This window comes from Dermochelys coriacea, chromosome 1 (assembly GCF_009764565.3).
Source record: "Dermochelys coriacea isolate rDerCor1 chromosome 1, rDerCor1.pri.v4, whole genome shotgun sequence".
Taxonomy (NCBI): Eukaryota; Metazoa; Chordata; order Testudines; family Dermochelyidae; genus Dermochelys; species Dermochelys coriacea.
This window is the reverse complement of record NC_050068.2, coordinates 232,351,511-232,373,579: the sequence shown is the minus strand read 5'-3', so window position 1 is coordinate 232,373,579 and position 22,069 is coordinate 232,351,511. Positions and strand designations below refer to the sequence as shown.

The 22,069-nt window shown below is 41.7% G+C and overlaps 1 protein-coding gene across 5 annotated transcripts in view; it reads right to left on the bottom strand.

Annotated features, from left to right (window-relative positions):
• Window positions 1–606: 606 nt before the first annotated feature.
• The window catches only part of LMNTD1 (lamin tail domain containing 1), a 297,660-nt gene continuing 276,197 nt past the window's right edge, over window positions 607–22,069 (bottom strand). For 4 of the 5 annotated variants that reach the window (XM_043516236.1, XM_043516229.1, XM_043516238.1 and 1 more), the window contains 2 exons: window positions 12,073–12,242; window positions 1,236–1,369 (listed from right to left, as the gene is read on the bottom strand). In XM_043516236.1, the coding sequence (XP_043372171.1) occupies window positions 12,093–12,242 (150 nt within the window). In that variant the 3' untranslated portion in view covers window positions 1,236–1,369; window positions 12,073–12,092. Of the gene's footprint in view, window positions 1,370–12,072; window positions 12,243–22,069 lie in introns of all 5 variants that reach the window. The other variant, XM_038374598.2, reaches the window with a different exon arrangement.

Sequence of the window (22,069 nt, the reverse complement as noted above, 5' to 3'; positions counted from 1 at the left end):
AAATGCATCCGATGAAGTGAGCTGTAGCTCACGAAAGCTTATGCTCTAATAAATTTGTTAGTCTCTAAGGTGCCACAAGTACTCCTTTTCTTTTCAACTTCACAAACTCTTCCTTCATTTTCCACCATCTAGTAAACAGGAAACCAGACACTGCTCCTCAACGTCAGGCAATATCTTGCCACCAGGCTACCGAGAAAGTGTCTGGAAGGCTGTTTTTGGTGGGAGTTGTTCATATATTCATAATTTGTGATTTTATAATCCAGGCAGTGGGAAAACATCCCCAAATTTAGGTTAGATTTTAAAACAGTATAAAGGAAATGGATGTCTGTAGAAGAAGTTTTGGGTAAGTTTCTCCCTGTTTTCACTGGAGATGGAAATGAAATTAAATTTGAATCCAAATATGCCAAATTTTGAGGACATTTGGATCTATATATGGATCCAAAATTTTAAAGCAGACTCCTATCCTTGTAATTGGCTGAATCAAAAGCCAGCATGTTAACATTCCCAAATCTGAAGCAAGTTAGGATCTATCTTTTGCATCTAAAACTCATCTTTAGTTAACATGAACACTGTCCTGGGGATAGATTTGACCAATGAATCTTCTTACCAGGGCAGTCACAGTCTATCCTGTTTTGCTTACCCTGTTTTGATTCCATTATAGTATGATCATTACCCACTGCTGGCCTTGAGGACACCTTTGTGGGCCAACTTTGCCTACCCATTTTCATATATCAGCTGCCTCCACTGGATTTGATAGCTGTGTAAAAGGGAGGAAATAAATCATCACAGTATAAGAAATATTACATTGCAGATACTTTTAAACATCATTTTCCCCTGTGCAACCAAAATAGGTGGTTATTTTTTAAAGGTATTTGCTTTGGTAGTTAAATGTTCCCCTCCCTTAAAACACTGAATGATTATATAAATAATATGTAAAACATTATATATAGTATACACTCTCTCTATAATGTTTTACATATTATATACACCCTATTATCAGTCATTCCAAATATATAATCAATAAAAATGTAATGATAATAGTCAGTGAAACAAACTTTCTGGTACATATCAGTCTACAAGGAAACAACATTAAAATTCTATAGTGTCACTCAACAACCTCGTCTTCTCATTCCCTGAAGCAATGACCCACATATTACTATTTTTGCTGCAGAGCATTAAGGAGCTCCCCCACCCTCCATACACACATTCCTATTCATAGATCCTGTGTTAAGTGTTAGAAAAAGTGGTGGGTGTAAAAGAAGTCGGGGTTGGTAGACTGAAGATGTAAGGTGAATTGACAAAAGTACTTCTGTAGAGCAGAGCCAGTGGGTGCAGGAGATCCTACGTACATCACTCCACCTAAATTAGGCTGCAAAACAAAAACAAGATTCCTGGTAAGTTTTAGAGGTCGAGTAAGTGCATATAGTATTAAACCAATACTCTCTAAATTGCCCTTATTTAGTTAATTTAATTTTTCTTTCCCCTTAATGTTTGAAGGGCTCATGAATGGTCCAGGAGACTAGTTAGCCACAGAACAGATAGAGTAGCAATGCAAATATTCACCATGGCAGTCAGCTGACCTGGAGAGATTATTCAACTGTCCATTCAGTTGCTGATCCGTCTGCTGAGAGTGCCGCAAGGGAGCCAGTTGGGAGGATTGTGTGAGTTCTGTGCACATTTGTTCACTAGGAACTGGACGAAGACCACCAACTCATTCACATTTTAGTCACTAGTGTTCTGAGAGAAATTTTGTGCAGCATCTTAGAAGTAATATTGGTAAACCTTAGTCTTTACCAATTCTTTGAGCCACCCAGTAACTCCCCTAGCTCCTTTCTTATAAAAGTGACACTAGACAATGGAATACATTGAAGGTCAATAGTTCAAAAGGCATCAGGCAAAATAATAATAATATATTATTAATATTAGCGGGTGACAAAAGTGACTAATAAGTTTAGGTGTCTTAGAGAGACCTCATTTTCAGAAGGTGATGAGTGCCCATCTTTTGAAAATCAGACCCCTCTGAAGAGTCTCCAGATGAGCCCCCCAACACAGAGGTATCCAAAAAATCACTAGTCACTTTTGAAAATTATTAATAAATATTGCAAAAACTAAAATGATCTGAATTGGGGAAAAACAATGGCATGTTTAAATGTACCAATATATTAAACTCTAACAAGATTATATATCAGATTAATGTATTGTTTTCCATACTGAAACTGGAAGGGGAACCGACATTTCTGTCACTGTACCCAAAATTTTGTGCCAAGAAGCTATCATCATGACCTTGTAATCTATAACTGAACTCCAGCTTCCAGTCAGTATACAAATATACCAATGACAAAGCCAAGGTGGCTAAGAAGCATTCTTTGATTGTTGCTTTAAATAATTATTTGGAAATTTAAAACCTAATTTCTGGACCCCTGAAAACAGGTGTGAAGTCATTACAGTGATGGTGCTAATACTAGAGCACTCACTAGGCATAGGATAGAGAGCCTTGATTCAAACCCTGTTGAGGTCAATAGGAGTTCTTATATGGGCTTTGTGCTCAGGCTCTGTGTTCATTATTAGCAATAATGTTTGCGGACTTATCCTGTGCTTCTTATTAAAAAGATTCCAAAAACCCCATCAGAGGCATGTTCTGTCCTTGGCTGTGCACATGTGGGTCCAATAGATTTTCAGAGGACACGTCTGCATACACAAGGCAGAATATGGCTTTAAGTGATTGCCAGTCCCTGAGAAGCACTGCTTCTAACCTAGTGTAAATACGACACATTCAGACCAACGTAGCTCTCCACTATTTACTTAAAATGCACACTGTAAGAAACACAGATTTTTCACATCTGAAAAAATCTTGGTCACACATCACTTTTTTGTACATACAGAGATGGGAGCTAAGTCAAGGACAGCTGCATGATTGCCTGGGAAAAAACATCCTCTGGAGGAATAAGAAAGAAATTGTATTTTGAAAAGAGGTGACCTAGTGGTTAGAGAAGATGAGTAGGTGTCAGGTGGAATCCTGAGGGCTATAATTGGCTCTGCCATTGATTTGCTGTGTGACCTTGGGAAAGTAGCACAATTTCTCTGTGCCTCAGTTTAATAATATCTAATTCATAAGGGTGTTTGTGAGGCTAATTGTTAATTAATCTTGTTCCAGTGGTTTGAGATCCTCATATGAAAGGGGCAAAGAATTATTATTATAATCCGATCCGCAGGTCTGGTTATGTTTATGATCAACTACCTACCGGGATTACAAAAAAACAGCAACCAACAAACCTAAAACAAAACCACCCATTGGCAGGTATCTTGGCATGCAGCTAGTCTTTCATGATCCCTTTCAGATATAGAATAATTTAGACACAAACACACCTATTACATAACATTATAGAGTGGAAAGTATTCTCTTTTGTGAAATGTGCATCTTTTTATGTTGGGCTGTGGAATCCAAGACTGAATTTAGAAACATTGGAATTCTAATAGCAAGGCGAACCACTTGTCCATCTAGTCCAGTATCCCATAGATGAGAGTGGCCAGTACCACTCCAGATGCTTCAAAGAAAGATACAAGAAACATTAGAGTGGACAATTATGGAATAACGTCCTCATAGGATAGCTCTTGGCCTCAAATGCATATTGTAGCAATGTGTTCCTAAGATTAATTATGCATTGAGTGGAAGAGATGCTTTTTATTTGTTTTTAATTTTAATTTTATTTAATGTACCTTTGTTTCCTATATCAGGAGAAAGGGTAAATAGGAACACACCATTTACCTTCTCTATACCATAATTTATCTTAGATCTCTCATATTTCCTTTTATTCATTTCTAAACCACAGTCCTAATCTTTTCAATTTAAAAGTTCTCATCTAATCATCTAAATTACCATCTCTCGACCCATCTATTTCTGCAGTATTTTTTTTTGAGATAAGATGACCAGGACTGAATACAGTATTCTAGATGTGGTCATAACTTTGATTTATCTATGAATGAAACCATAGCACTCTTGATTTAAAGAAAGTAAGAAAGAAAGAAAGAAGTGTTTAACCAATAAACACCAGGAAAACACTGGAAATGGTTATTTGTATTTAAGTATTTGTCTCATCTACATGGAGCAGTAGTGTAGATTGCGGGAGTGTGATTTCTGAAGTGTACTAACGCGTTGCAAATTAATTGATCTGTGTAGACCCAGATTGATCTGTGTAGACCCACTAACAGTTCCTTAGTGCACTTTAACATAGTGAAAAGAAAAGGAGTACTTGTGGCACCTTAGAGACTAACAAATTTATTAGAGCATAAGCTTTCGTGAGCTACAGCTCACTTCATCGGATGCATTTGGTGGAAAAAACAGAGGAGAGATTTATATACACACACACAGAGAACATGAAACAATGGGTTTATCATACACACTGTAAGGAGAGTGATCACTTAAGATAAGTCATCACCAACAGCAGGGGGGGGAAGGAGGAAAACCTTTCATGGTGACAAGCAGGTAGGCTAATTCCAGCAGTTAACAAGAATATCAGAGGAACAGTGGGGGGTGGGGTGGGAGGGAGAAATACCATGGGGAAATAGTTTTACTTTGTGTAATGACTCATCCATTCCCAGTCTCTATTCAAGCCTAAGTTAATTGTATCCAGTTTGCAAATTAATTCCAATTCAGCAGTCTCTCATTGGAGTCTGTTTTTGAAGCTTTTTTGTTGAAGTATAGCCACTCTTAGGTCTGTGATCGAGTGACCAGAGAGATTGAAGTGTTCTCCCACCTGCTGAAGTGAAGAAACAGATTGACAGAGCCAGAAGAGTACCCAGAAGTCACCTACTACAGGACAGGCCCAACAAAGAAAACAACAGAACGCCACTAGCCATCACCTTCAGCCCCCAACTAAAACCTCTCCAACGCATCATCAAGGATCTACAACCTATCCTGAAGGACGAGCCATCGCTCTCTCAGATCTTGGGAGACAGACCAGTCCTTGCTTACAGACAGCCCCCCAATCTGAAGCAAATACTCACCAGCAACCACACACCACACAACAGAACCACTAACCCAGGAACCTATCCTTGCAACAAAGCCCATTGCCAACTCTGTCCACACATCTATTCAGGGGATACCATCATAGGGCCTAATCACATCAGCCACACTATCAGAGGCTCGTTCACCTGCGCATCTACCAATGTGATATATGCCATCATGTGCCAGCAATGCCCCTCTGCCATGTACATTGGCCAAACTGGACAGTCTCTACGTAAAAGAATGAATGGACACAAATCAGACGTCAAGAATTATAACATTCAAAAACCAGTTGGAGAACACTTCAATCTCTCTGGTCACTCGATCACAGACCTAAGAGTGGCTATACTTCAACAAAAAAGCTTCAAAAACAGACTCCAACGAGAGACTGCTGAATTGGAATTAATTTGCAAACTGGATACAATTAATTTAGGCTTGAATAGAGACTGGGAATGGATGAGTCATTACACAAAATAAAACTATTTCCCCATGGTATTTCTCCCTCCCACCCCACCCCCCACTGTTCCTCTGATATTCTTGTTAACTGCTGGAATTAGCCTACCTGCTTGTCACCATGAAAGGTTTTCCTCCTCCCCCCCTCTGCTGTTGGTGATGACTTATCTTAAGTGATCACTCTCCTTACAGTGTGTATGATAAACCCATTGTTTCATGTTCTCTGTGTGTATGTATATAAATCTCTCCTCTGTTTTTTCCACCAAATGCATCCGATGAAGTGAGCTGTAGCTCACGAAAGCTTATGCTCTAATAAATTTGTTAGTCTCTAAGGTGCCACAAGTACTCCTTTTCTTTTTGCGAATACAGACTAACACGGCTGCTACTCTGAAATTTAACATAGTGCTGTTTGAAACAGTGCTATGCTGAAATGCACTAAGCAATATTACAAAGAGATTACTCATTACACTGTATTACAAATAGAAAGCCCCCAAACTACTAGTTTTTGGACATCTACAAAAAACTCAAAATTGCTAAAAATAACCCATGCCAAATGAAATTAATAAACCTCCCAAAATAGAATTCCTATTATTTTCTATCCACTTCCTTGTATGTCCTAACATGATTTACCTTTTTGACTGCTGCTGTGCATTAAGCAGAGATTTTCACTGAGCTGTCCACAACGATGACCAAGTATTTTTCCTGACTGGTTACAATTAATTTAGAACTCAGCAATGGTTAATAGCAGTTAACTTATTCCTTCCAAAGTTCATTATCTTGCATTTGACAACAGTAAATTTCATCTGCTATCATAATGTCTGTCTGCCTACATTTGTTAGATCCTTCTGAAATTCTTCTCTAGTTTCATCTGGGCTAAATTATTGTGTCATCTGCAAAGGTAGTCACCTTATTGCTCACCCTCTTTTACATTTCATTAATAAACACCACATTGTAGTACACAAATCCTTAAGGCACTCCACTGTTAATCTTTCGCCACAGTAAAAATTTACTATTTATTCTGCATTTTGTTTTCTAACTCTTCATCAATTTCTAACAGTACTTTACCTGTACTTTAATATATGACACAATATGACTTAATAACAACTCATAGGTATTGTATGGGAATACTTTTCAGTTAAATTCACAATGACATCACTTTTTATTTAAGCAAAAATTGACCCTGATGATCCTCATGCCATTTAGATATGATGCTTTTTAAATATTTCTAAGCTTGGGTTGTACCAGATTCCATCCTTAAAATGACTGTGTCAAAGAGCACCATCAAAGCATCAGGCTGATGTTTCAAGATCATTATGTTGTCACACAATACACTCAAAGAATAGTTCTGACATCTGCTGCAATTAGAAGATCACTCGTGCATACTTGGCTCCTTGCATCAGTGCTATGTGTACTCACTAGGAGTGCTTGTGGTGATGCATAGTGGAGTACATCCCGGGGAGGTAACCCAGTGTACAACCTGCCATTACCCACAACATTGCCAAAATGTCCCAAAAAGCAATGTATAGGTGGTAGAAAAGAGCTGTGCAGTGGTGACTGGGAGTAAGGGGTCAAGTTCCCGTCGTGCACCCTTTTCCATCCCATAGTTTTCACACCTTTTTTAAAATCCCACAATCCCATGTGGCATTGTTCGCCCTCTCTGACAGAAACATGGAATCTTCACAGCTCTGCACTATTACATCAACCGTGGCTCAATGCTGTCCAGTGAGGTGTTGTTACTGCATCGCTGTAATGGTGCGTTTACAGCAGCGAGAGACAAATTTGAGTGTAGACACACGCACAACTAGGTTGACACAAGGTGAATTACATTGACCTAACTTCACAGTGTAGACCAGGTTTCTGTACTCCTGGCTCTAATGACCTCACTAAGGCCACCTGGCAGCGGATAAGAGTAGGCTATAATCACAATGATATGGCTCACCTCCAAATTAAGATGACAGGAAAAAGCCGTTAGGGTCATTCTTGTAAAACTTGGGGTAACAGACATCAGCCTGTTTGATGGATCTGATGCTGTAGAATAATTATCTCACTCTCCTGTCCAGAGGAGGAAACTATATGGACTACAAAAAGAACACAAAGGGACTTTCTACAGGAGTAATTGCTCAGAGCAAATTGGCAGCTTTAAAAGGGAATCAGGTGGGTTGCCCTTTTTCATTTTAGATTTAGATTAAAAATGGAGTAGTCACCCTGTTTATTAAATCTCTAAGTGATAATAAACTGAAGGTAATGTATTCACAAAGATGATAACATCTTACATTACAGTTATGTAGACTCTTTTCATCGCAAAGGACCCCAAAGTACTTTACAAGCTATAGCTCAATCCTACAAAGTGAAGAGAACCTCCTGAGTGGAGAAAAGGACCTGGAATTCCCATGGGAGTTGTGGTACCCCCCCCCCCCACACACCACCCAGGAGGTACTCAGCACTTTGCAGGATCAATCCTTTATAAATGCAACACCTTGTATGAGATAGTAAGAACAGAAGACTAGGTTCCAGATCCTCAGCTCGTGTAAATAAATTGCATCCATTTACATCAGCTGAGAATTTGGTCCTAGGAGTCAGATTGCTGGATTTTATTCTCAGCTGTGCCACATGATCACTGGGCAATTCATTTAAACTCTCTGTGCCTCAGTTTCTCCATTTGTAAAATGGGGACTGTCACAAGGTGGCACTGCCTCCTTAAGAAGGAAGAGGCCAGTGCACCAGTGAATGGTCCGCTGACTCCCAGTTGGGCTATATCGGAAGGAACATGGACAAATCAGGAAAGTGATTGAGAGAACAAACATGGGGCTTTCGCTGCTCCCTAGAAAAGGGATACTGGCTACAAGCCAGGATGCCTGGGTCGTGAGAGAAGGAGACTCTGGAACAAGAGAAAGACCCAGGGGAGTGCCCCTGTGGCAACTATCCTGTGCAAAGGGCAGGAAGCTGGGAAAGAATCCAAGACGGACATGAGATTTTATTAAGCCCAGGGTGGGCGGACATTGTTATTCAAGGAAGACTAGAGCCTGAAGAAAGTCAAGAGTGAAAAAGGTGGCAGAGCATGAGGTGGTTTGAGTTATAGTATGGCACTTGAGTTTAAATCTTTGAGCCAGGTAATAACGAATTATCCCATGACAAGGGATCCTCTGCCCAGGATAGTGTTTGAGGAGTATTTGCAGTGACCCGGAGAAGGGGGAAAATTGAGACTGAGCACCTGCAGGCAGCTTCCTGCCCGGAGGAGGCACTGGCAAGGGGCCTGACAAGTAACAGGGTTATTAATACTTCACAGAGTGATGTTAGGCTACAAACATGCAATTCTTTTGTAAAGCATAAATGTGTTAGTTTGTTTTGTTTTGTCTTCACGGATGACATTTCTAATCTCATCTGTTATCAGTTACACTATACTCCCTTTACAACTCCTGTGGGATGCTAAACCGTGAGTGTCATGGGGAAGCAGCAAAGGAATGTAATTAAATTAGGAATCTTCTAACATGCTGAGAATACACTGCAATTAGGTCCAAGCTGTGAAGTTCAGGAGCCTGCCACTGCTTCCATTGACTGAAGATGAAATATCAATTCCACCTTTGAATTTTCTCCAGTGTTCTGAGTTAGCCCAATACAAAGAGAGTGAGCATCTGCAAAGTTTGGATCTGGAGCTGATCTTCTTTGATTTTGTGAGTGCTCTTACCTGGGGCTTTGGTTCAGGCTAGGGCTGTCAAGCAATTAAAAAAATTAATCACAATTAATCATACTGTTAAACGATAATTGAATGCCATTTATTTAAATATTTTTGGATGTTTTCTACATTTTCAAATATATTGATTTCAATTACAACACAGAATACAAAGTGTACAGTGCTCACTTTATATTTATTTTTGATTACAAGTATTTGTGCTATAAACCCCCCCCAAAAGAAATAGTATTTTTCAGTTCACCTAATAAAAGTACTGTAGTGTAATCTCTTTATCATGAAAGTTGAATTTACAAATGTAGAATTATGTACAAAAATAACCGCATTCAAAAATAAAACAATGTAAACTTTTAGAGCTTGCAAGCCCACTCAGTCCTACTTCTTGTTCAGCCGATCACTCAAACAAACACGTTTGTTTACACTTGCAAGAGATAATGCTACCCACTTCTTGTTTACAATGTCACATGAAAGTGAGAACAGGTGTTGGCATGGCACTGTTGTAGCTGGCATTGCAAGATATTTATGTGCCAGATGTGCTAAAGACTCATAAAAAGAAAAGGAGTACTTGTGGCACCTTAGAGACTAACAAAGAGATATGTCCTTTCATGATTCAACAACCATTCCAAGGGACATGCATCCATGCTGATGACGGGTTCTGCTCGATAACAATCCAAAGCAGCGTGGACCGACGCATGTTCATTTTCATTATCTGAGTCAGATGCCACCAGCAGAAGGTTGATTTTCTTTTTTGGTGGTTTGGGTTCTGTAGTTTCTGCATTGGAGTGTTGCTCTTTTAAGACTTCTGAAAGATTGCTCCACACCTTGTCCCTCTCAGATTTTGGAAGGCACTTCAGATTCTTAAACCATGGGTCGAGTGCTGTAGCTCTCTTTAGAAATCTCACATTGGTACCTTCTTTGCGTTTTGTCAAATCTGCAGTGAAAGTGTTCTTAAAATGAACAACATATGCTGAGCCATCATCCAGACTTCTACAACATGAAATATATGGCAGAATGTGGGTAAAACAGAGCAGGGGACATACAGTTCTCCCTCAAGGAGTTCAGTCACAAATTTAATTAACGCATTATTTTTTTAAGGAGTGTCATCACCATGGAAGCATGTTCTCTGGAATGGTGGCTGAAGCATGAAGGGGCAGATGAACGTTTAGCATATATGGCACGTAAATACTTTGCAATGCCGGCTACAAAAGTTACATGCAAATTCCTGTTCTCACTTTCAGGTGACATTGTCAATAGGAATGGAAACAAACTTGTTTGTCTTAGCAATAGGCTGAACAAGAAGTAGGACTGAGTGGACTTGTAGGCTCTGAAGTTTTACATTGTTTTGTTTTTGAGTGTAGCTATGTAACAAAAAAAATCTATATTTGTAAGTTACACTTTCACGACAAAGAGATTGCACTTCAGTACTTGTACCAGTTGAATTGAAAAATACTGTTTCTTTTGTTTATAATTTTTACAATGAAAAATATTTGTAATAAAAATAATAATGTAAAGTGAGCACTGTATACTTTGTATTCTGGGTTGTAATTGAAATAAATATATTTGAAAATGTAGAAAAAACATCCAAAATATTTAATACATTTCAATTGGTATTCTATTGTTTAGCAATGCAATTAAAACTGTGATTAATCACAATTAATTTTTTAATCACGATTAATTTTTTTGAGTTAATCATGTGAGTTTACTGTGATTAGTCGACAGCTCTAATTCAGGCTCATTTTAGGGATTTTGATTTCTTATGAAGCAGCCTTGTGGGTGGCATAGACTTTTAAAAATTTAGCTTTGATTTTATTTTTATTAGGTCTGGTCAAAAATTTTCCATGTGTACTGTTTTTCATTGGAAAATTGGATTTTCAACTAATTTTTTTTCCATGAAAAGTGTTAACTTCCTGTGGAAAATTTCAATATTTCATCAAAAAAACCCAAACATTAAAATATTTTTTATTCAAAATGACACCCCAGTGCATCATGGGAGTTCTAGTTGATGCACCTTATGCTCCTGTATGGCTCTCTGGCCAGACTACATCTCTCAGGATGCATATTATCCAGGGACTCTTAGGAAGCAAATAATTTTAAATACATCAGAAGCAGGAAGCCTGCCAAACAACCAGTTGGTCCCACTGGACGATCAATGATGTCAAGGCCGTTGCAGAGAAGTTTCATACATTCTTTGCATTGATCTTCACTGTAGAGGATGCGAGGGAGATTCCCACATCTCTCAGCCATTCTTTTTAGTGTTACGACTCAAAAAAAGCGATCTAACAGTTATTGTGGATAGGCTTCTGAAAACATCTGCTCAGTGTGCCGCAGCAGTCAAAAAAGTGAACAGAATGTTAGGAACCATTAGGAAAGGGATAGAGAAAAAGACAGAAAATAGTATAATGCCATTACATAAATCTATGGTACGCCCACACCTTGAATACTGCGTGCAGTTCTGGTTGCTCCATCTCAAAAAAAGATATATTAAAATTGGAAAAGGTACAGAGAAGGGCAATAAAAATGATGAGGGGTATGGAACAGCGTCCATACGAGGAGAGATGAAAAGGACTGGGTCTGTTCAGCTTAGAAAAAAGAGACGACTGGGGGGTGGGGGGAGGGATAGGTGAAGGGTAGTTCCATCAGTGGCTATTAGCCAAGGTGGTCAAGGATCCAACCCCCATGCTCTGGGTGTCCCTAAACCTCCAACTGCCAGAAGCTGGGGATGGATCACTCCATAATTGCCCTGTTCTGTTCATTCCCTCTGAACCCTCTGGCACTGGCCACTGTTGGAAGACAGCACTAGTCTAGATGGACCATTGGTTTGACCCAGTATGGCCATTCTTATGTTATGACACACACCCTCTGTTCCAACCAGCTCTACTTTTTATCTTACTCCTGCAAGGGGAAAATAAAATAAATGTGAAAGTCTGACCTTAGGTGAAGGGTAAAGCTTCAGCATGCTGAGAAAGGAGGTGGACGTGGCATTGGGGACTGGAAGAAGAGGTTCTGTACTAATTGTAAGAATTGTAAACCGGCCTTGTGCTGATCACCCAGTGTGAAGAATGTCCCTGGAAGGAGGAGTTTCAGGTTTCCTTTCCTATCCTATTGTGTAAATATGATATGATTAACAGAAAATGACCTGCCTGAACCACAACCACAGATCTAAGGCTCCCAAAACATGGGGAATGGCCAAGATATGAATCTGAATTTTGTAATTCAGTTCGTCTCCTGAACAAGCTGATCCAGAACTGTGGACCTGAACATCCCAAACGCTGAGGTGCTTGAAACCTAAGTCAAAATTTTGTCATTAAGCCCATCTCTAACCTTTTAAAATAAAAGCTCCCTCTCTGCCAACAACACGATATAGACTGGGGCCCCACATTTTTTGGGTTTCCCAAAACTTAAGTGCCCCCAGACATCCTCCGCACAGACTCTTACTCCTAGATCTCCCCTTCCCTTCACTCCAGCGAACTCTTTTCCTCCACTAGTAGGTTCATCCAGTGTGCAAAATGTGGTATATGCAAATTTGTCACCTTTCGCTTCTTACATAGCATTGGCTCAATTGTCCATGACAAGTAAAATGGATGAAGGACCTTGAGCAGGTAAGTCATATACCAATTTCATCAGTATGCTCTGTTCACTGATAGCACATTGGGTCTCCTGGGATCTTTGTTAAGCCCACAGATGGGAATTGCAGCTTGCTTTCTCGATTCATTGCCTTTGGATAAGATCAAAACTTTCTCTGGAATGAGTTCCAGTGAGCTGTGACCCTAGGATAAACTGTTTGTCTGTGTACACCTATTGCTTGTTCAATATATTTATTCCTCATGATTTGTGAGGCTTTTTTCATTGAGTTAGACACAGTGCTGTACAGCTGCATCACTGTGCAGATTGCACTATGTGGTAGGGAAATAAATGGAAATCCTAAACCTTGGCATAGAAAAACTAGTTTGGTTCCAGACTTGCTGCACTTTACCTCCTTTCTTGCAAACACAGAAGGAGTTTTGGGCGTAACTCAAAGCCTTCTGCTGCTCTTCTTGGTGGGTGTCAGATACAATAAAACTCTTTCAGAATGAAAGTGAAAGCCCTTAACGTACTGCTTTTCTAGGCGCATTTCAATATGTTTAAAAAATGAGTGAATAACTTAGTTCCTGTATGCCATTTGGTTCAGCTCACAAAGCCTCATCCTAAAAAAAAGAGGCAATTCTGAGGCTCCACAAACATCCCCCCTAAATAGGTGTGCAGAGCTGATCTAATGTATGCCCATTTCATAGCTAACAGCATCCCCAGGCAGGATCCTCTTCCCCACCCCCATGCAAATGGTGCCCTTGCAAAATCTGTTGTGGGGAAACTGCAAAGGTGGGACCATTAGTTAGTTATGTAAAAACATGCAAACCCACACTCGATGTTGCTCTCACATGTTCCTCCATGACTGCACCAAGATATCGACAGAGGCCAGAATACAAGAGTTAAATCTCCACCCTATGACCCTGACTGCTAGACATTGGTTTTCTATCTGCAACATCTGCCACAATATTTTCCTTAAAAGGGAAAGTACAATCTCTCCACCCCAACATGGCTTCTTCTCTCCCCATTCCACGCATACTCATCATATCACTTAACAGCAAAAACAGTGCAAGTTATTTAAAAAAAAAAGTTTTGGCTCCTAGTATTTATTTCCCAGCCTGGTCTAACCTGTTTCCCTTTTTTTCTGCCAAACCAAAGGCAATTTAAATAATTTACCTCCCCCCCCCCAAGTGCTTTTATCTTCTGGGGTTTCAGCCAATTCTCCTATCTACCTGCTCTCAAGCTAATTAAAAATAGCATTTACAAATTATCTCTGGAGGATCACAAAACTTGAAACAAGTCTCTAAGGTAAGAAATATAATCCAAAAATAACACTGGGAGTATATTCCAGAAATAACATCCCTGGAACCTTGGAGCCTTAGGTGGTATAAAGCGGCATAGGTCCATTTACAAAGTTAGACCCATTTACACCAGCTGAGGACTTACATATTATTCAGTACTCATAAAAAGTGCTACACTGACTGCCCTGGGTACTGTAATCCTGTTTTATCAATAGAATACAAGCACCTGGAAGGAAAGACAGATGGACAGACATCAAGCCAAGCTTCTACACATTATCCTGCCCCACAATGTCCTTCCGCTGGAGTATGGGGAGGAATTCCTTTGAGAATAGCTCTACAGCTATTCATTCTTCAGCTTCTCTGGCAAGACTCTCAACACAGGTGGAAGGTGGGATTGGGGATGGGTGATCTGATTCAGAAAACGTAAGAAACTCTGGCACCTAGGCCACCTGTAGAATCAACTTCCTTTTAAAAATTTTATTTTAGGTTCTGAAGCGTTTTGATAACTTGGCACTTCTGAATTCTCATTAAAACAAGAAGGGAGAAAAAAATGCCACAAGGAGTGTGACCATTCTCCTGGCATTTCTCGCTGAATCTTGCAGACTCAAGAGGATCAGATGTGACATCCAAACTTGTGAGTGTTTATCTAACTTGAACATGAACTCTGAAGCTTTGGCTGTGCATCCATCGCTACTTGTCATGCGGGCAGATGTCCTCTCGGAACAAGACTGAGGCCATCATCTCATTTCATATAGAACACTGGAAAATAACAAAATGATAATAGGCCATATCCCCAGCCTTATTCCTGCCCCGCTTTGTGCCATTCTGCTGGATGACAAGCAGCCATCACTGGCCAGTTGGAGACTTCTGGATGGGGTAGAGCTGATATGGCCGGTTCTATACCACCCACTTGCTGCCCTGATATAGGGAGCATTGCCAGGGAGAGTGGCTGTAGCTAGAGCACTGCTCTACTCTGGCAATTTTCAGCTGACATAAAGGATCCTTGGGGGACTGTTACCCATGGGGCAAGTGACAGCAGTCCTGAGGTAGCTCTGACTAGTGCCAGGGCTGCGTCCCAGAGACCAGCTGAGTACAACAGTGTTGTTAAGCCACATCTGAATTGCCAGGCCAGAGGATCAGGGACAGAGACTTGTAGCTACTATCACATGATTCAAACAGCTCTAGAGATGAAAGGCTCCATTGCCAATTCACTATTTTCTAAGGCATTCAGATAACCAGAAACTTGAATTTTTCAAAGTTACACCACTTCACTTGCCATGACAACCCCTCCTTTCATTGACCTCTGATGCTTTTTGCAAAGTTTAACACACACCTACACAACATCTCACTGGGAACCAGATCATGAAGTGCATGAGGTGAAGGTAGGGGAGCAAAGTAGCCAAAAGAAGTTCTCTTATTCTGGGGCTGGTTCTCTGGCATACTGTAGTGCAATCTGTGGGCTGCTCTAAGTTGTGCTGGCTGGCCATGGACACCAAGAAGCTAGTACTGTCAAGCAACATCCCCTGCTTTCCCTGTCCCTAACACCTTTCTACTCAAACCAGCGACTGCCTCACACCAGGAGAATCCTGAGATGTGGAGATAGGGATGGTTTACATCCCTTTGGCACTGTCCTCCAGAGAGCCTGTATCTATATATCAGAGGATGCTAATCCAAGACAATCATACACATGCATCATCATTAGTATGCTAAGCCCTGTTCTAGCATATGTTATTAATTTGGTCACACATTTCAGCTGGGGAAATAGATCTACTCCAACTGGATGTAAATATTCATAGACTTTGTTTATTGCAGACTCACTAGAAGATATATGTGGAACTATCTATGCTATACGGGTGGACTATGCACCACATTGTTTAATATGGATATAAAAATGCTCTAATTTACTGAAGCAGTGTAGCTGTGTGACACAAACACTAATCAAGCTGGTGATTCCCCTAGAGCCTGGTACAAATCACATCTCTTATTTCCCATATCTTTATTTAGCACTTTTCTCCCCCATTTAGAAATAGTCTTAGCACTACTTAGCACAGGTGAAAAGTGCTGGACAAACAGCCCTGGAGAATAAAGTTCTCTGTTCCTTTGCAGAGCAGTGGCAGTACAGTCTCACCCAAGCAATGTGACACCACATTATCCTCACCAACTAACAGCAGCATTATTTTCAAAGTGATCCGACCATACAAATCTGTGTACAGGATTTTGTAAGACCCTACAAGAGCCATGAAATCCTGACTGTGGTCTTTGGTTATTTCCTTTGGATGAGCAAGTCCACATAGCTTTTCTGGAAGCTTTTGAAGCTTTCTTCTCAGACCAGCTGAAAACAGGCAACATTCAGTTAGGTTTGTGCAACTGAAAAAAACTGAGCACCTCTGTGAGCTTGGGTCTCCTGAGGAGCAGGTCCAAACTGGGGACCATAAGTGGGTGTAGGAGACTTTGTCAAATACTGTACTACATCTGACAGAGCCACAAAGTAGCCACGCTGTAACAGGGGCCATGATACCAGAGCACCCCCTCAAGCTAAGATGCAGCAGTGCTGGGGCTTGTCTACTCTAGCATCCCCTATTGTCAGCCAACCTGGTTCTGCAGCGTTCTGATTCTTTTGTAGCCCAGCCCTCCTGCCAGGGTACCTTTCAGTTCAATCCCCTTCCAGGCCAACAAAAGTCTAACTGAAAATCCAAATAAACATCCCAACAAATGGTTCTTCTATCCCTATTGGGTTACACTGAGGTTCCCTGGTCTTCACTCCTCCTCTCAGGCCTGCAGACTTCTTCTCTGGTCCGTAAGCTGAGCACTGGCTCCTAGGGCTTTCTCCTTGCAGACTCTTTTCTTCCTTGCAGGTTTCTCCCATTGTCTACCTGAGTGGTCTTCAAGTTATTGGAATACCACACTACCCTCCCCAGGGATTCCAGCAGCTTCTCCCAGGGACCTCCCTGCTTCTTACAGACCCTACCTCAGGGTCTTCCACAGAAACCTAACCTGCTCCCTGTAGGTCCTCTCCCTGCAGGAACCTCCTGCTTCTTGTATCCACTGCCATAGCTTTCTCACCACAACTGTTCTTTCTCAAGCATTTTTATGAGACCCAGTATTCACCATGCTAACACCTGAACCCATTATCCCACCCTCTCAGGTTGGCCCCATTTCCCTTTAAGGGCCAGTTGCCCCGTGATACACTTACAATATTACAACAGCACTCTTTTCCCCCTCCTCTGGAGGAACCAACTCTGGGGACGAGAGGGTAGTTCAGATTCAATGTCCTTTCAGTCCTTGTCTGTCCAAATAGGTGCCAGTAATTACTAGCTGGGAGAATGTTTTCTGTCCAATGAGAACTGGACTGCGATCTGCCAAGTTATTTCACAAGACTATGTTCTTATACACATGTCATGTGTATATGGCCAAGCACATTTTGGACATTATTGTAATTGAACAGCTATTGAACAGCTCTCTGTGCCACCATTTAAATCCCACTTGAAACCTAATTTGAGGGTTTAAGTGAATATTAAGTTGTGCATATGCCTTCTGATAGGGTTTAAGTTGGACGTAAGTGAAGCATACACTTGATGCTAGTTTTTTGCACAGGGGTGAAATTGTATTTTGGGTCTTTAAAAGAACTGGAAAATAGTATTTAAGGAAATATTTGATGGTATGTCTAATTTAGCATTTCCTTTTGGACAAAATAGGTAGAAATGCCAAAAAAGTAAGCTCAGAACAAAACCAGTGAAATCATGGAAACAATGTCAACTCACGGTGGTTTTGCAGTTATAGCGAGCGACAGCATCATGTCTTCAAAGCAAACCACCAAGCATGTCATTTAGTGAAATGAAGCCTAGTTACAAGGCAAAATATTTGCCTTGCATTGTAAATGGTTTCAACAATTGTCTGTCTTCTTTGTCTTGAGGTCAATACACAGCATGAGGTCTTGCTTGCTGAATCAGTGAAGCCCAGTCCTATAGGCTCATGAAGTAAAATCTTGCTTTCCAGAGTTTCAGAGTAGCAGCGGTGTTCGTCTGTATCTGCAAAAAGAAAAGGAATACTTGTGGCACCTTAGAAACTAACAAATTTATTTGAGCATAAGCTTTCGTGAGCTACAGCTTACTTCATCGGATGCATGCTGTAGCTCAGGAAAGCTTATGCTCAAATAAATTTGTTAGTCTCTAAGGTGCCACAAGTACTCCTTTTCTTTTTGCTTTCCAGAGTGTGACTCAGTTTATTTCCTGGCACATTACCATCCCATTCATACTGGTTTTTATAAGCCTGCATTCTGGTTGAGGACATAATGTTCTGACCCTAAAGGTCATAGCTTCAAGTTTTCCAGAAACGAAGAAGAGTTCTGTGTAGCTTGAAAGCTTGTCTCTTTCACCAATAGAAGTTGGTCCAGTAAAAGATATTACCTCACCCACCTTGTCTCTCTAATGTCTTCCCAATACATTTAGAGCAAGACTACAGTTGCTCTTTTGAAAAGGTGAAACTCTAATAGGCAATCTGCTTGATTTATGTACCATGAAGCATGACTACAGATGGGGAAGACTCATTCATTAGATAATTTATTTGAAATGATAAATCCAGCTTGGTCATTATAAGTTACTAAATGAAGAATAAAAGGACATTTTTGTTTTGGCCCTCTTTTTGTCTTCTGTTTTCTAGACTCAGGTGAATATTCCTCCCCAGTCCCCAATTTTATTTTGTTTAAATAAATAATATTTCACATGAAGAAATAGCTCCATTTCTTCAAGGTGCTTTACAAACATGCATTCACTTAGGCCTGGGCTTACTCAGCCAGTTCCAATTCTTCTTTCCTGATTGGAGCTGGTGTGACAAAGGTCTGACTCAGGGTTTCCTAGCCAGCACCCTGTCACACACCTCCCCCCTTATGAACTGCCAGGTTCATCCTTCCTCGACATCTCTGCCCCCGTCCGGTGGGGTTCATCTGGGGAAGCCTCTCCCCCTCTTTCAGGCAATCACTGGCATCATCTCCTGGAGATTCCTTCATTCCCCACCCACAAAAAGTACACTGGTTGGGAGGTGGATGTCCCCATAGCTCTGCTGCCACCCACAGGTCCTCACACCAATTGCACCTCTGTGGGCTTCCCTTCTCCTTTATTCCCTTTTCTTCCAATAGACGGTTGATGCCAATCCTGACCTCCTGCTGGACACCCTGGGCCTTGGGTTCTCCCAAGTCACCAAGTGGGGGCTCAGTTTCTTCTCCTGGGAGCTGCAGTGTGGGGAGCTTCAGTTGTCCCTTTTCTCCTCCGCATCTCCTTCCTCTCTGTCTTACCCTATCCAGGTTTCAGAGTAGGAGCCGTGTTAGTCTGTATTCGCAAAAAGAAAAGGAGTATTTGTGGCACCTTAGAGACTAATAAATTTATTTGAGCATAAGCTTTCGATGAATTGAGCTGTAGCTCATGAAAGCTTATGCTCAAATAAATTTGTTAGTCTCTAAGGTGCCACAAGTACTGCTTTTCTTTTTACCCTATGCAGGCTCTGTTGTCTAGGGTTCTCATGTTCATTATCCTGAGGACCTTGCTGCTTTTCCTCCCTGGGGCTTCTCAGTGGAGGGGTCCCCACGCCCTTCTTCAGGGAACCTTTCCTTTTCCCTCCAGGGGGAGGACACCAATCCGTACCCAACACAACAGGGTACGGTAACCCCTCTACTACCCCGACCTGCTTCCATTTAAAGCTGCTCCGCACTTCTAGGGGCACCCAGGCCACCAGGCAGTATCTCCTGTCTCCGTGGATACACTCCAGGGCCATCTGTGCACATGGAATTATCCAGGGTGTTTTTATCCGCCCACTCTGGATGAGCGAGCAGGCTGAAGTTGTATCCACCAGGCCCCTATGGAGTTTCCTCCCCACCCTTACCGGGATGGTGGACAGCCTCTGCCCCTCTGTCCACCTTCCAGCATTAGTACAGCTGGAAAATTTGGTCCACCCACATTCCATATATGGGCAGTCCCCCTTTTTATGTCCTGGCTGCCCACACTGCCAGCAAACAATCACACTGACTCTACTGGGAGCTCCTAGTGGTTCCTCCTCCTTCTCCCAGGAAGGGGTTCCTTCAGCTTCTTCCCCAACTCTCTGTCTTTATAGCGTCAGCCCTCCCTTCGGGGAATGTCTGCCTCCTGTGTACTCCTCGGTCAGCTTGACTGCTGCATCGACTGTATTTGGCTGATGTCACCTGACCCAGACTCAGATATTCTCGGAGAGGTCCTGTAGCAATTGCTCTAGGATGAGGGCATCCATTATCTCCCCCACCATTTGCTTCATTATCTCCCCCATCATCTCGGGCCTTAGCCAACAGGTGGCCCAGTCCATCAGTCTCTAGGCAAATGCCCAGGGCTACACAGCCCCCATCCATCAGGCTGACTGGAACTTTTGGCAGTATTTCTCCACCAACAGGCCCCTCTGGTCTAGGTGGTCACTGTCTCATAGTCCTGGGCTTGTTCCTTGCTCAAGGCCATGTAGGCCACTTGAGCTTCTCCCACCAGGCAGGGAGCCAGCCGTAGGGCCCAGGTTGCCCTATCCCATCTGGCGCCCATGGCTACCCGCTTGAATGTACCAAGGAAGGCATCCAGTTCATCTGCTGGGCCCATTTTACAAAATCCCAAGCCTAGCAGCCAGGTTCCATCTCCTACCGCGGGACTCACCATTCATGGCAGGAGTTGCTGTTGCACACTGGCCTGCTCTCTTGTAAAGTCCTGTAGGCTTTTCTGCTATTCTGCCTGCCAGGTTAGCAAGGCCTGTCTCTCAGCCTGGTGGGACTGATGGAAGCCTTGCAGGGCTTTCTGCATCTGCTCCTTCTGTTTGATGAGCCATTGCAGGGTTTCCTCCATCTCCAGGCTGTCAACCACATCTGTTGGCTCAGGTCCCGGACAAGTCCCCACATGTAACAGGATGCAGGTGGGCCCCTCTGTCTTCAGTCACTTCTGCACCCACAAACCAGCCAGAGACCTCTGCTTTGGTTCTATCACCCATACTCTTTATTTACAGTAGAAGTTCCAACCACCTTGTAGCTACAGACAGCATCAGGCTTAGAGCTTCAGGGACTGTTGGCTTCTGCAGCCAACAGGAGAGAGTGGCCTCTAACGCCCTAGCTCCTCCCTTTCCTCTCTCCACAGCTTCCTTCCTGCCAGCCTTTATGTAGCCCCTATGGGTGTTTCTTTAAAGTCTTTAAAATAAATGGCACTGGTATACTCCGCTGATGCACACATCATATGTTCTTTGAAGTAAATGCAGCTATATTGATTTACACCAGCTGAAGATCTGGTCTTGTGTGTTAAATTATATTACATTTATACAACCCTTTTAATCTTGAAGAACCGCAATGTGCTTTGGATACAGGAATCAGTATACCCACATATGAAATGTGCCTGCTTCTGGGATAGGGAACAGAAACTGCATAACAGTATACAGTAAATCCATACAGCAGTCATTGCAGTTGTTTGGGGTGCAGAAGGCTTGATGAGACAGATTAGAGAGTAGCAGAATTTTGGCCACCTTCCTGAAAATTAAAACCATCCATTTTAAAGGTTTACACAATTTCCCTCTTCCTCTTCCAAAGTTTCAGAAATGAAGTTTGAGATGAGGATATTTTCCTTTGGGAGAACATGGTAGATGGAAGAGTACTTGATAAATGATACTTATAAATGCTAAGGGGAATTTTTTGCCTCTGCCTGAACTGATGAAACAGCAGAAGTCACTTTTATTTTTTACTGTACATAGGATATATAACAGAATTATTGCAAGACAAAATACCTGATTTTTTTTCTGTTTTCACTTAAAACTAGAGATAAGCTCAAGCTGCAGAGCCTCAGTATGATGTACACGTATTGAAGTCAAAGATGTTACACCAGCTAAGAATCTGGCCCCAGGTTTTGAAACTCCCAAATTTTGGAGCTGCTGACATATCTCTGTTTCTAACTAAAAATATTCTGGCACAGAAAGCAAAGAGAATATCCTTCTGGGATCTCAGCATTCTATTCATTTAGCTCTTTGCCATCTGTCCCCATGTACCTATCAGGGAGTTTGTGCACTATTTAAGATATTGAG